General features: G+C 45.4%; 1 protein-coding gene across 2 annotated transcripts in view; it reads left to right on the forward strand.

Moving 5' to 3' along the window:
- The window catches only part of si:dkey-117m1.4 (uncharacterized), a 16,700-nt gene extending 5,142 nt beyond the window's left edge, over positions 1 to 11,558 (forward strand). Inside the window, exons 2-9 of one of the 2 annotated variants that reach the window (XM_015943601.3) lie at positions 3,688 to 3,782; positions 4,136 to 4,217; positions 5,248 to 5,611; positions 6,932 to 7,006; positions 8,403 to 9,475; positions 9,753 to 10,579; positions 10,663 to 10,911; positions 11,172 to 11,558. In XM_015943601.3, the coding sequence (XP_015799087.3) occupies positions 3,688 to 3,782; positions 4,136 to 4,217; positions 5,248 to 5,611; positions 6,932 to 7,006; positions 8,403 to 9,475; positions 9,753 to 10,579; positions 10,663 to 10,911; positions 11,172 to 11,425 (3,019 nt within the window). In that variant the 3' untranslated portion in view covers positions 11,426 to 11,558. The remainder of the gene's footprint in view (positions 1 to 3,687; positions 3,783 to 4,135; positions 4,218 to 5,247; positions 5,612 to 6,931; positions 7,007 to 8,402; positions 9,476 to 9,752; positions 10,580 to 10,662; positions 10,912 to 11,171) is intronic. The other variant, XM_015943602.3, reaches the window with a different exon arrangement.
- Positions 11,559 to 12,441: the final 883 nt, after the last annotated feature.

Consider the following 12,441-nt stretch of genomic DNA (forward strand, 5'->3'; position numbering starts at 1 on the left):
GAGGTCTCCCGAAAGCTGCAGACAGAAGCCGCGATCAGACAGATGCACCGGGCTGCGGGGAGGGGAGAAACGGGTGGAAAACAGGTCTCCCGAGAGCTCCACAAGCCGACAGTCGGAACCCAGCTCCACCAACATGTTATATTTCAACCCATTTTGTAAAGTGCAGCATTATGTTAAATGCACTGGGTTTTACCCTATTACATTTAAATTTCATGGTTAAACAGTACATGTTAAAATCTTAAGCTCAGCTCGGCAGTGACCTAAAATACATAAATATAATTTTACTTACCAAAAAAAATGAAGTGGAGACTCCTTGGACGCTCTATTAGTGCAATTAATGCCACAGCAAGTCCTTTTGTCCAACAATTGCACAAAAAATATCCAAACAAGAATATACAAACACAGAGACTCAAAATCCCGGAACAGTTTCCAAGCCAGACCGAGGCTCTACTGAGGCCTTTCCACGGAGCTAGCTCTGTGGTCACGTGGGTCTGATGCTCATTAATTATACAGAATTTTAGGCTTTTAATACACTTAAACAGAAGAGTGAGGAAAAAATGCACCCCCCTCAGAGCTGTCTTGAGTGTAAACTAGATCATTTAAACCAAAAACATGTTTTGGTACCAGGCTGTAAACATGTTTATTTCTGCTGTGAAATTGGTATTTTTAACATGGGAGTCAATGAGGATTTGCTCGCTTCTGACACCAGCCCCTAGTGGATGAGGGTGGAACTGCAATTTTTGGTACTTCCAGGTTGGGCTCAATTTTTGAGCCGCATTGTGGGGGCTTGGGTGCCAAGCGCATGAAGAGATGGAGGAGAATGAGAGACAAATTTGTCTGTGTTAAAAAGTCTCTTATATACAAAAAAAAAAAAAAAAAAATATAAACACACTATCCTGGACCGGATACATGACGGATACCACAGAACAGCGCTACGCCCTCTGTTGTCCTGGCGAGGAATTGCTTTGCAACACTCCCCAGGAGATGGAGGAGTATGAGGGCAAAATGTCTCTGTCCGTGCGTGCGTGTTTCTCCCTTTTGGAGCTGACGGAGATGTATAAATTAGGCTTTAGAGATAGGGTAAGAAGCTCGGTCATCCGGGAGGGGCTCGAAATAAATCCGCTGCTCCTTCACATCAAGAGGAGCCAGTTGAGGTGGCTTGAGTATCTGCAAACACTGCATCTGATTAGGATGCATCCTGGGCGCCTCCCTGGTGAGTTTTCAGGGCACATCCAACCGTGAGGAGACCTAAAGGGAGACCCAGGACACGCTGGAGGGACTATGTCTTTCTCCTGGCCAGGGAACGCCTTGGGGTTCCCCCAGAAGAGCTGGTCTAAGTGGCTGGGGAGAGGGAAGTCTGGGCTTCTCGACTTAGGCTGTTGCCCCCGCGACCTGACACTCCGGATAAGTGGAAGAGGATGGATAAATGTGTTTTTTGGGGGGGGGGGGGGGGGGGGGGGGCTGGTGCCTATCTCCAGCGGTCAATGGGCAATCAGGCGGGGTACACCCTGGACAGAGTGCCAGTCCATCGCAGGGCAACACAGAGACACACAGGACAAACAATCATGCACACACACACACCTAAGGACAATTTAGACAGACCAATTAACCTAACAGTCATGTTTTTGGACTGTGGGAGGAAGTCGGAGTACCCGGAGAGAACCCACGCATGCACAGGGAGAACATGCAAACTCCATGCAAACTCCATGCAGAAAGATCCCAGGCCAGGAAGCGAATCCAGGACCTTCTTGCTACAAGGCAACAGCTCTAACCACTGCGCCACTGCACAGCCTCAACAAAGATCATCTTAAATAACCTAGAATTTTACGTGGAACCCTCATGGCTTGCTCCAACAATTTGAGTAGGAACAATTGTGATTGGAGCGCTCTGTGCTGTGTGTCAGGCCCACAGAACATCTAAACGTTTCCTGTGCAAATATGTCGCCCGTTGTCTTTTTTGGCTGACAAATATTAAATGTTTATATAGTGTTCAACCATAGTTCATGGGTAGTATGCCTATGTGCTTGTCTGAGACAAAAAGACAAGCAGTATTTGCTAAAAAAAATATATAGTGCTTCTAAAGTAGAAATTTAACTTGATACCATGAATTTCCTAGTATGTTTTTTGTTGTTGTAATAATTTTAGTCATACTCCCTGAACCCACTTGAAATGCACATGTAAAACTTTCTATATGCATAATCCAGATATATATGAGAGGGGCAGAGGTGAGCCTGGCATAAATCTGTGTTGCTGAGGGATGCTTGTATCCACACAATCTTATCAATGTCTTATCATGACAGTTGGGCTTTTCCAAGTCCATGTGACTTTCACAGTGTTGTGATAAGTGGAGGACCACAGTCAAATGCTCTATGGTGGGCGAGTGCTTCATAATACACATTTCTAATCTCCTATCTTGTTTTTTTAAGTGAAGGTTTATGTGTGTAGTTACAGAGAAAAGCTTTATGAGGTGAAATATTGGCAGACAGGGTGTTGAGTTTAAATTGGAGTGAAGTTGACAGACTGTGTTTCGTTAATATCTGCTGAGTTTGTGTCTCCTATCTATTTTGTTTCCTCCTCTTCTGGTTTTTCTCAATGTTCAATTCTGCTTCTTCATTTCTTTGGTCCTATTATGATTGTGTACTGTTTTCCTCTTCTTTTCCTTTTCCTTCACTCTCTTGTTTACATAAAAAGACACAGTTTCGCATGCGCGCGTGCGCACACACACACACACACACACACACACACACACACACACACACACACACACACACACACACACTCACACACACACACACACACACACACACACACACACACACACATACACACACACACCGTGATGATCACCACCAAATCCAAAGCATGATCTTCCCATGGCCCATTTTTAGCAGACTCTTGTGTCATGTGAGAGAAAATAGACGGATGAAACAATGTTGAGATGTGTGGTAACAGAACTAGCCCAGATTCGGCAGAGTTGGGATCTGTTCGGCTCTTTGGAGCTTGGCTGTTGTAGCATGGATTTAGTCTGAAGAAGATAATCTGACTTGTTCACACGAGTGGCTGCGTTCAAGCTCCATGTGGTCAGAAGTCCCTACGCTCACAGATAAACACTGACTCCACTTAATGGAGTTATTTAGAAATCATACCTTCAGCTTGAGTTTTGTGCAGCAGTACTGTTAAATTGTTTCATCTCATCAGTTTTTTTGCATTAACTCTTGTAGAAACAAAATCTTCTGTTGGTTAAAAAAATCAGTTTGTTGTTTTGTTTTAAAAGTGTAAGTTCACCCTGCAAAGAAGACATGCATGTGTTTATAGCAGTAAAGTGAAAATGTTATAACATTACTTAATCAAATGGACTTTTTGAAGTATTTATGTAAGTAAAATCTCTTAAGGCACCCTACGAGCATTTACGCATCCATTGCAACGTTTAAAGATTTGAATGTTTTGTGGTTTCTTTATATTTGGTTTTAGTTGGCATGAGGACGTTTCCTTCAGATAGAACATCTTCTGCTACATGTTGTTTGTTATTGGTTTAAGTGAGAGCGCTTGTATTGATCCACTAGCTGACTATCAGTTTATTGATCTCTCTGACCTGACTGATGTGAAGTTTGGCCACTAGGCACATTGATTAAATGACAATTGGGAGCCTTTTTGAGTGTGTGTATCTGCATGTGTGTGATCTCTGCAGGCGTGGCTGTGGAAGGAAAAGAAAAGGAACCCCTGTTAAAGTTTTTGTACCGCACATGGAAGAAGAGAGCGTGCCTGAACGCAGCCTTACCCCAGGTTTGTGTTAATGCTATATGTTCATGTCCACTCTCACTGTGTGTGTGTGTGTGTGTGTGTGTGTGTGTGTGTGTGTGTGAACACTTTCTGCTTGTACATCTGTCTATGTGTCTGTCATTGTTGCGGGGGTGGACTGTGTGTGTGTGTGTGTGTGACCTACTTTTGTGTGTGCGCTTGATTATGTATGTGTTGCTATGTGCACCTGAGTACTTGTGTGTGTGTGTGTGTGTGTGTGTGTGTGTGTGTGTGTGTGTGTGTGTGTGTCTCCACGCGCTCCTGGAGGTGGGAGTGGACCACTGTGTGTGCACCCTTGCACTGTAATCCCTTTAAACTGATTGTTGCCATGCTCTCAGGTGATCGGAGGGACGGAGGACAGAATAAACGCCCCACCCTGGACGGGCCTTTGTCTAACTCTGAGCCTGCTCCTCACAGCGGGTGAGTATGAAATCAGTTTGTTGCTTCGACTTGAGTCACGTATGTGATGGTGAATCCCACTTGGAGACAGCTTAGTCTGAGCACAGTCCTTAAGGTCTAGCCATACAAATGTTGATGTTACGACACAATCAAACTGACTTATAGTTGAGATTTTGGGGCAGTTTAAGAATAAGTGCTCTGAAGTCTCAGTGCAAGCATGTATGATTTCTTTTTTACAGTTTTTCTGTAGGAACCATGCGCGGGACATCTGTTTCAAAATAAAAATTTACCTAAAGTCTGTGAGAAAATGAAGTTGCCTTTACTTTTGCTAATTTACATTAAAAATACACCATTATTTCTCAACACACATTAATTATAAAATACACAGAACTAACCGTTGTCCAGCGTCTTTTCTGTGTCTTTAGAAAGTCAGGAAAAAGTCAGGCTGCTTTATCAAGGGAAGAAATCATAATCACAAACATTTAGTTCAGTATTTATATCATTATTAATTATCAAGAATTGGAAAACATGCTGAATTTTATTTCCCCCCTTTAAATAAAAGCACAGCATGTTGTGGTGCAGCTTTCTGGATCCACGACACACCTGAGCACTAGGTAGTTTACTGTGACTGGTGTTGCCTTCACCAGTTCTCCATACTTGGTTTATAATGAGTGACTCTGTCAGAATCACACAAAGGGTTTGTCTTTAAAGCATAAAAATGTTATCGTGGATAATTTCTGAGTGTGTAAAACATCCAGGGTTCACGTTTTAGACCAACTTCAGTTACCAGTTTGTGCCAGGGGGTGGCAGAGTAGTGATGGTTTGTTTGAAGCCAACACCATCATTGAAGCACAGCTCTAATAAGAAGTCTATCAATCTCCTTTGTAGGAATTACTGTTGATAAATTTTCTGTGAAGAAATCATTATTTTAGCATTACTCATAGAAATACTGAAATACAGCCTGTGTTTGTAATCCAAAGAGGTGAGTGAGAATAGCAGATGTTATCTCCTGTTGGTTTCTTTACCATTCTTAACCACTTCTCCTTTCCAGCAGCCCACCAGAGCACACTCTGGACAAAGCCACCTCTGGATGTAAATCCAGCTCATGTTTAAGCTCCACACAAGCTCCATCTTCAGCTCCAACACTTGTGCCTGCTCCTGCTCCTGCTCGTGCCCCGACCACCACAGCTTCGGTTCAGGCCCCCTCTCTGACCCCTGCTTCCACCGCTCCAGCTGCTCCAACAGCCTCTGCTCCCGCCCCGACAGCCATGTCCTACCCTCCCTCCCCTAACTGTCGTATCAGAGAGGTCCACTGTGGCAGCCAGGTTCGGCTGGTTGTTATCGCCATTCGAGACATCACAAAGGGAGAGGAAATCACCGTTGATTACAGCCTGATCGAGTGGGGGGAGAATCTGGTCAGTAATACAATAAACACACGTATATTTCTGCAATCACTGATGTCACTGCACTAACTCGTGTAAATAAATAATGGTTTATAAATCATTCTGGTGTTCAGTGCGATTGGTAAGTTTTAATTAACATATCTGGACTAGTACTCCTACTTTTGCTTTTAGTTTGAAACATTTAATCTTCTACAGTATTTAAAGAGCAAGTCAACCCCTACCAGAGTAACTCCACTCCCACTTCATGTTTGAAAAATGCAACACATGCTGTTGCCTGGCAGACCGAGAGGGCGGAGCCGCTAACAAATACACACACACTCAGGCTCACGACAGCATTGTGACATCATAATGTACCAGTTTACATCATAGCATACTTCTTAGCCAATAGCGGTGGCAGATTTAAATTAAAATACAGTGCAGAGTTTTTACCTGACAACGGCACAACACTGACAGTTTTAGGCAGAATATTTAAATTTTAACTAAGATGCACTGAAGTGCCAAATTATTGACGACACGTGTCTGCAGCACGATTAGACACACGTTTATTTAGTTTATCAGCAAAAAAAAAAATGTTTATTTGGGGGTGACTTGCTCTTTAAATAAATAACACACTGTTCAGACTGAGCCCTCTGCTCATTTTAGTTTGTTTTTTTACAGTTTAAAAGCAACATTGCAAAATGTGATTTTACCCCATTGTCCAAACTCCAGATGCCAAACAATCCTCTTCAACAAAGTAATGAAGACTCCAGTTCTTGTTATCAAGACGTAAAACTAGAAACACAGCCGTACTCCAACATACAACAGGCTGTCATACATGTGCTAACACACCACTGATAAGCTTCAGTCACTGTCTACACACACTCGCACAGCATAGGGTTACCATGGTGATGGCTGAGTTCCAGCTCTCCCTCTACCTATAGTACTTTAGCAATGGTTACCATGGTTATTACCTGACATTTGTTCACTTAATGGATCCCATTAGATTGGATCAATTTACTCTACAAAATAGTGATACCAGAATCGATTTTAGACAATTAAATTGTCAGAATTGAGAGACATCGGAGGTTGAAGCGGAGCCAAGGCGGCCCATAATCCCGTCTGATACTTTTATTTTAGGTAGTTCCATCGGATTGATCTGGTCCTTACTTACTGTCCCAGATGGAAGGGCAGTTTCATCATAAAGCATAAATGCAAAGTTAGTTTCAAAACACACCGCTTTTTTGTCTTGGTTCTATCCGTAAGATGGAGGGGTGTTTTTCTGCTTCATGAGGCTGACTGTAATGGCAAATAATAATGAACACGGACTTAATGTGAGCTTTGTGTGTTCCACAGGGTTTTCGTGCCACTGTTTCTCCAGCACAACAAGAATGCAACTCTGACACTGAAAATGGCAACAATATCAAAAAGGTAAGAAACATATATAATATTTGTATAGTGGTGCAAACATTAAGTATTTATGCAAGTTGTTCCACTAAAAAGATGATAGGTCCATAATTTTGATCATAGAAACAATTCAAGTGACAGAAGATAAAAAAAAATCCCCGAAATCACATTATACGGTTATTAAAGAATATGTTTATTGGTGCAGAAAATTATTATTTGGTCAGTGGTAAAGTTCACCTCAGTACTTGACCTTAGTTGGCACTAACAAGTCAAACATGTCCCAGAGGGCGTCACCAGCTTTGCACACGCTGTAGTTGGTATTTTGGCCCATTCCTCCATGCAGATCTTCTCTAGAGCAACACAGATTTGAACTTCCTCCACGGATTCTCTATTGGACTGAAGTCTGGCTAGGCAACTCCAGAACCTGGAAAAGCTTTTTTATGTAGCACCTTCTTCATTGCCCGGGTGGTGCGTTTGGGCCCCATTCATCCTTTTATTAACATGGATCAGTCGTCCTGTCCCATTTGCAGAAAAGCAGCCCCAAAGCATGATGTTTCCACCCCATGCTTGGCAGGTGGTATGGTGCTCGTAGGATGCAACTTGGCATTCTTTCCCCTCCAAACACGGCGAGTGACATTTATAAAAAATGGTTTTATTTTGCTCTCATCTGACCAGATGACATTCTCCCAGTCCTCTGGATTATTCAGATGGTCTGTAGCAAACTTTAGACATGCCTGGAAATACGGTGAGTGATTTAAGCAGGGGCCCCTTTTACAAGCTGCAGGATTTTAATCCACGATAACGTAGTGTGTTACTGATAGTGTCCTTTGTTACTGTGGTCCCAGCTTCTTCTGGTCATTGACCAGTTTCCTTGCTTGTAGTTCTGGGCTGAGATCTTGCATAGAGCCCCGGGTCGAGGGATTCTCACCAAGCTGCTTGTCTATTGCAGACTGGCTCATTCCACTCGTGAGCAGGTGTACAATCTTGTCTTGGCCATGGTGGAGGTTGGAGTCTGACTGTCTGAAGTTGTGGACATGTGTCTTTTATACACATGGCAAGTTAAAGCAGGTACCATTATAACAGTGGAGGATAGGAAGCTTCTTTAAAAGCAACAGGTCTGTGAGGGCCAGAGTTCTCACTCTTTTGTAGATGCTAAAGAATTATTTTCTGCACCTTTATGTAAATTGCCACTAATGTAGTGTCCATTCCACACAGTGTAGTCCCGGCTCATGGTAACCGAGGTACTGGGACCTCTCGTTCCTACTGATGTGGTGATGAAAACGCTTTCATCAAAGAAAGATGGTGGAATTATTAAAACTGCTGTCATTCTATCAGTTATTAGTCACAAAAGTTATACCAAATTAAACTTTAATAAAAGTAGTTTTTAACCCAAATGAAACTTCGTTCCTCTTTCGTCTAGGAGGAGGAGCCTCTCCCTTTAACCGCCCAGCAGCGGCGGCGACGACAGGACTACCTCACGCCCTCTTGGTCCCTGTCCCCATCCTCCTCCCCCATATCTCACTCTGATGCTAGTGACTCAGATGCTGGGGACGAGGACAAGTCCAGCCCACGTGGACATGCCCCCCGCCGGCGAAAGAAACGTCGCGGTGCTCCTTCTAAGAAGAAGACCCCTCATCGGACGCCTCCTGGGCGCTCCCCACCTATCTGCCCTTCTGGTGTCCCGCATCTCAGTCGTCCACCTAATTCGTCCCAGTCCTCTCCTCCCTGTTCATCGTCCTCTACCTTCATTAAGCCTGAGTTCAAGTCTCCTACTCTGCTGGGCGCCAGCTTCACAGGAAACATCACCACAAATTTCCAAAGAGGCGGAGCTTCCACCGACTCTGTTCGCCAAACCTGTGAGTACTGTGGACGCCACTTCCGCTCCCTGGGCCGACACTTGGACAAACACCACGCCCACCAGCCTGATGTGTGCTCCGCCCTCGTTGAGCGCTACACGCAGATGCCCCGCCTACAAGGTCAGAGCCTTTTCGCGACCGCGCTCAGCAAAGGACAGGGTGGCTGTTCAGATCCTGTCCAAGGTGGTGCCCAGGACTTGTCCGTGTCTCCACCCACTCTCCCTGCAGACAACCAGTCCCACGCCTCCTCTGGGAGGAACTTCATACCACCTGCGCTGACTCCCCCCCGTGGACAGAATGCAGTGGCTGTGTCTGTCCTAAAAAGGAGCCCTCCCCCCGTGACCGTGGCTTCGTCCAGGAAGGGAGCGATAAAGAGACCCAAGAAAGAAAAACAATCGCAGGACACGGAGGATGTGGAAGATGAATATGAAGACGTGGAGGTCGTTGTAGTAAATAGATCCAAAGAGGAGGAGGTGGGGTGGGAACTGGGGTGTCCTCAGTCCTTCAGCAGCAAGACGGCCAAAGACGGAGAGATACCAAAAAAGGACGAGGATGAGGACAATGAAGAGGAGGAGAATGGAGTGATGGAGGTGGAAGATGAGAGTGGAGCCGAGGATAAGGATAAAGACCTGCTGAGGTTTGTTTTTGTTCATTCATCTGTGATCAAGTTACGAGCTTCAGCAAAATGGTGTTTATATCAAAGACGAAACAACGCATGAATAAATCCACGGCTCGTTTGGGTTCAAACCTTCAACACGGTTTCAAATCGACAGACATTTTTGGTAGACTAATGTTTTTAGACTCTGAACAGGTTTCCAGTAGTTTCCTTTGTTAAATACAACAAAACCGAAGTGTTGATAAATAAGATTTAAACAAGTTTCTTTTTCTCTCTCATTTTATTTTTCCTCCTGCAGTTCGGGGCGTCACCACATGCTGCCCCTCCTTTCATCCCTGTCCTCTCTGGTCCTTTACCTCCGGCGTCTCCAGCACTCTGCTTTCCTGTCCCTTTCCCGGCAGCTGCAGTCAGCTGAGGCCTGGCGCCTGCTCTGCCACTCCAGCCTGGTGCTCCTCATCCTCTATAACCGAAGACGTGAGTGTGAGGTCTCCAAGCTGACCATCGTGGAGTATCATTCTCGTGCGACTCCACACAGCTCCGTTCCTATCTCACCTGGAGCTTCTCCTGCTGTCACGCCGCTAGAGGCCTCCCTCTCCCCTTTTGAGCGACTGGTACTCCCTCATCTCCCTAGAGTCGGAGTCCAAGGGAAACGCGGCCGGGTCCAGCCCCTCATCCTTCCTCCCCACTGTGAACCCTGCCTGGAGCTCCTCCTGCAGACGCGACAGGAAGTAGGGGTTGACCCTGCTAACCCGTACATTTTTGCTCGGCCCTACCACTCTCCTGCCACTCCTCTGCGGGGTACTGACCTCCTTCGCAGCCTGGCTCGCTCCAGCGGTACCCGCAATCCCCGTGCCCTGACGCAGACCAGGGTCCGCCGTCAGGTGGCGATTCTGACCCAGCTCCTGCTCCTGGGAGAAGGAGAGGAGCCAGGGCAGCTGGGAGGATGCGCCGTTGAGCGGTTGGAGCATTTCCTTGAGAGGGAATACCATGTGACACAGAACTGCGCTGGGATTGGTCACGACCCTGGTCTGATGGGCAGAGTTGGCCGAGTCGTACTTTGTGGAGAGAGAGATGGAGTTCTGTTCAGAGGAATGAGCCTGAACCACATCTGTCTGGAGCTGGATGGTGAGACAACTGGACGGATGTCTGAGTCTGCTGCTTCGGTGAAGCTGGTTCATTAATCCGTTTCATCTTCTCTCTCTCTCCAGTTATGTCAGGAAACTCTGCCGACTCGTTTTCAGAGGCAGATTCGGACGGGGAGCACAGGAAGGAGAAGCCTGAAATCCTCCTGCCAACTCCCGCTCTGAGCCCTCCGCCGACCCTGCTCTATGTCAGGAAGGGTAAGAACAACGGGCGGGTGGGACGGCCTAAGAAGATCAAGAACATCCATCCTCCTTCTTCTCTCCTCACTCCTCCTTCTCCACCACTTCTGTCAGCCATTCGAAGGAGAGGATCAGGTCAGCCTCCCCTCTAGTGTGTTGATCAAACAGAAAAGTGCAGCTAAGGCACAGACATCTTGGGAAAAAATAACTGTCATACAAGGTTTCTTTAGAAAAAAAGGTGTGCTTAGTTTTGGTTTGGTTTAGTTTGGTAATTTCTCAGTTGTTTTTTAAGCTTGAGTATTAGAAGATGTGGATTCTTCTCTTCCTCTCACCAAATGTGAGATCCTGTTAAAGTAGTTAAACGGAGACGTTTCTAACTCTGTCCTGTCTCTTAGGAAAGCGAGGTGTCCTGAAACGTCCCTGGTCAGAGGCGGAGCGTGCAGCGGTTGAAGAGCACCTGACTCAAAACATCAACGAGCTCCGTGTCCCCGCAAAGGCCGAATGTGAACGCTGCCTGGAGCAGTGCCCCCTGCTGGTCAGCAACCAACGTGACTGGCGAGCTGTCAAGTTCTACTGCCACAACCGCATTCAGCTGCTGAAGAAGAACCAACGCCGCGACAGTGATCCCCTTCCTCTCACTGTCTGCTGAGAATGTGTGTGTGTGTGCGCGCGTGCGTGTGAGAGTGGTGGCAGGGGGGGGTGTTTGATATCTAATTCAGAGCAGCTGATCAGATGGTACCAAGCTGCCCTCAAAATGCACTAATTTTAAGAGTCCTAATTTCTGCTCCGCTCTCTAGTTCAGTTCTGACCCCAGGTGGTATTTCAGTTACAAGAACACAAAATTTAAATGTTTTTCTTTCTGCTGCTCTGATGTAAGGTCTTAAAATCACACCAAGTGATCCAATTCTGATGGGTACGGTGGACTGGGACGTGTGGTTTTAGAGACTCCATCGCAGCACCGCCTATGTTCTCATACATGAATATTTTCTCCTTCCACAGTGTAAACACTATGTTGAGATGTAAACAAACAGGAAAGCTGATCTACAGTGTTGTTTTCTGAATGTTGTGAGGTAGCATTTGTGTTTGATGCACTATTGGAGACATTCTAGGACATACAGCCTATGGCTGGGTGACACTTTCCTTCATAGCAGCTTTACGGTTAGAGTAGGCCAAGCTACAGCTAACATTATCCTCAGATAAGCTAGTTCTCCTCTTCATACAACTTACTGTGAACAGTTCTCTATGATTTCATACCTGGACCTTGTAATTTTCACGTGCGCTACTAGATGATATAACTGTTTTATAGTTATGAAGATTTACCTTTTTCCAGCTGAATCTAGCATCAGAATGTTGAGAAGTTACTCTGTAAAGGTGAGTCCCGTCACAAAGTCCAGAAACATACGAGTTGTTGTGAAACCTGTTGTTTCATCTGCTTTTCAAGATGTCTGCGGTTAGAAAAACGCCCCAAGCGACAAAATGTTTGTGTTTCCTATTTCTTGTGTTGCTGCCTGTTGCACAGTTGTTATTCAAAGCAGTAAGAAGGTGCTATGGGCCGTTGAGCTGGTTATCACTTTATATGTGGAGATCTTGTTAAAGGTTACATGAAAAGGGGGCATTTATTGGAGAAGCAAACTGCTTTTATTGTGTGTGTATGTGTTGTCCTTC

The sequence above is a fragment of the Nothobranchius furzeri genome, chromosome 6 (assembly GCF_043380555.1).
Source record: "Nothobranchius furzeri strain GRZ-AD chromosome 6, NfurGRZ-RIMD1, whole genome shotgun sequence".
NCBI lineage: Eukaryota > Metazoa > Chordata > Actinopteri > Cyprinodontiformes > Nothobranchiidae > Nothobranchius > Nothobranchius furzeri.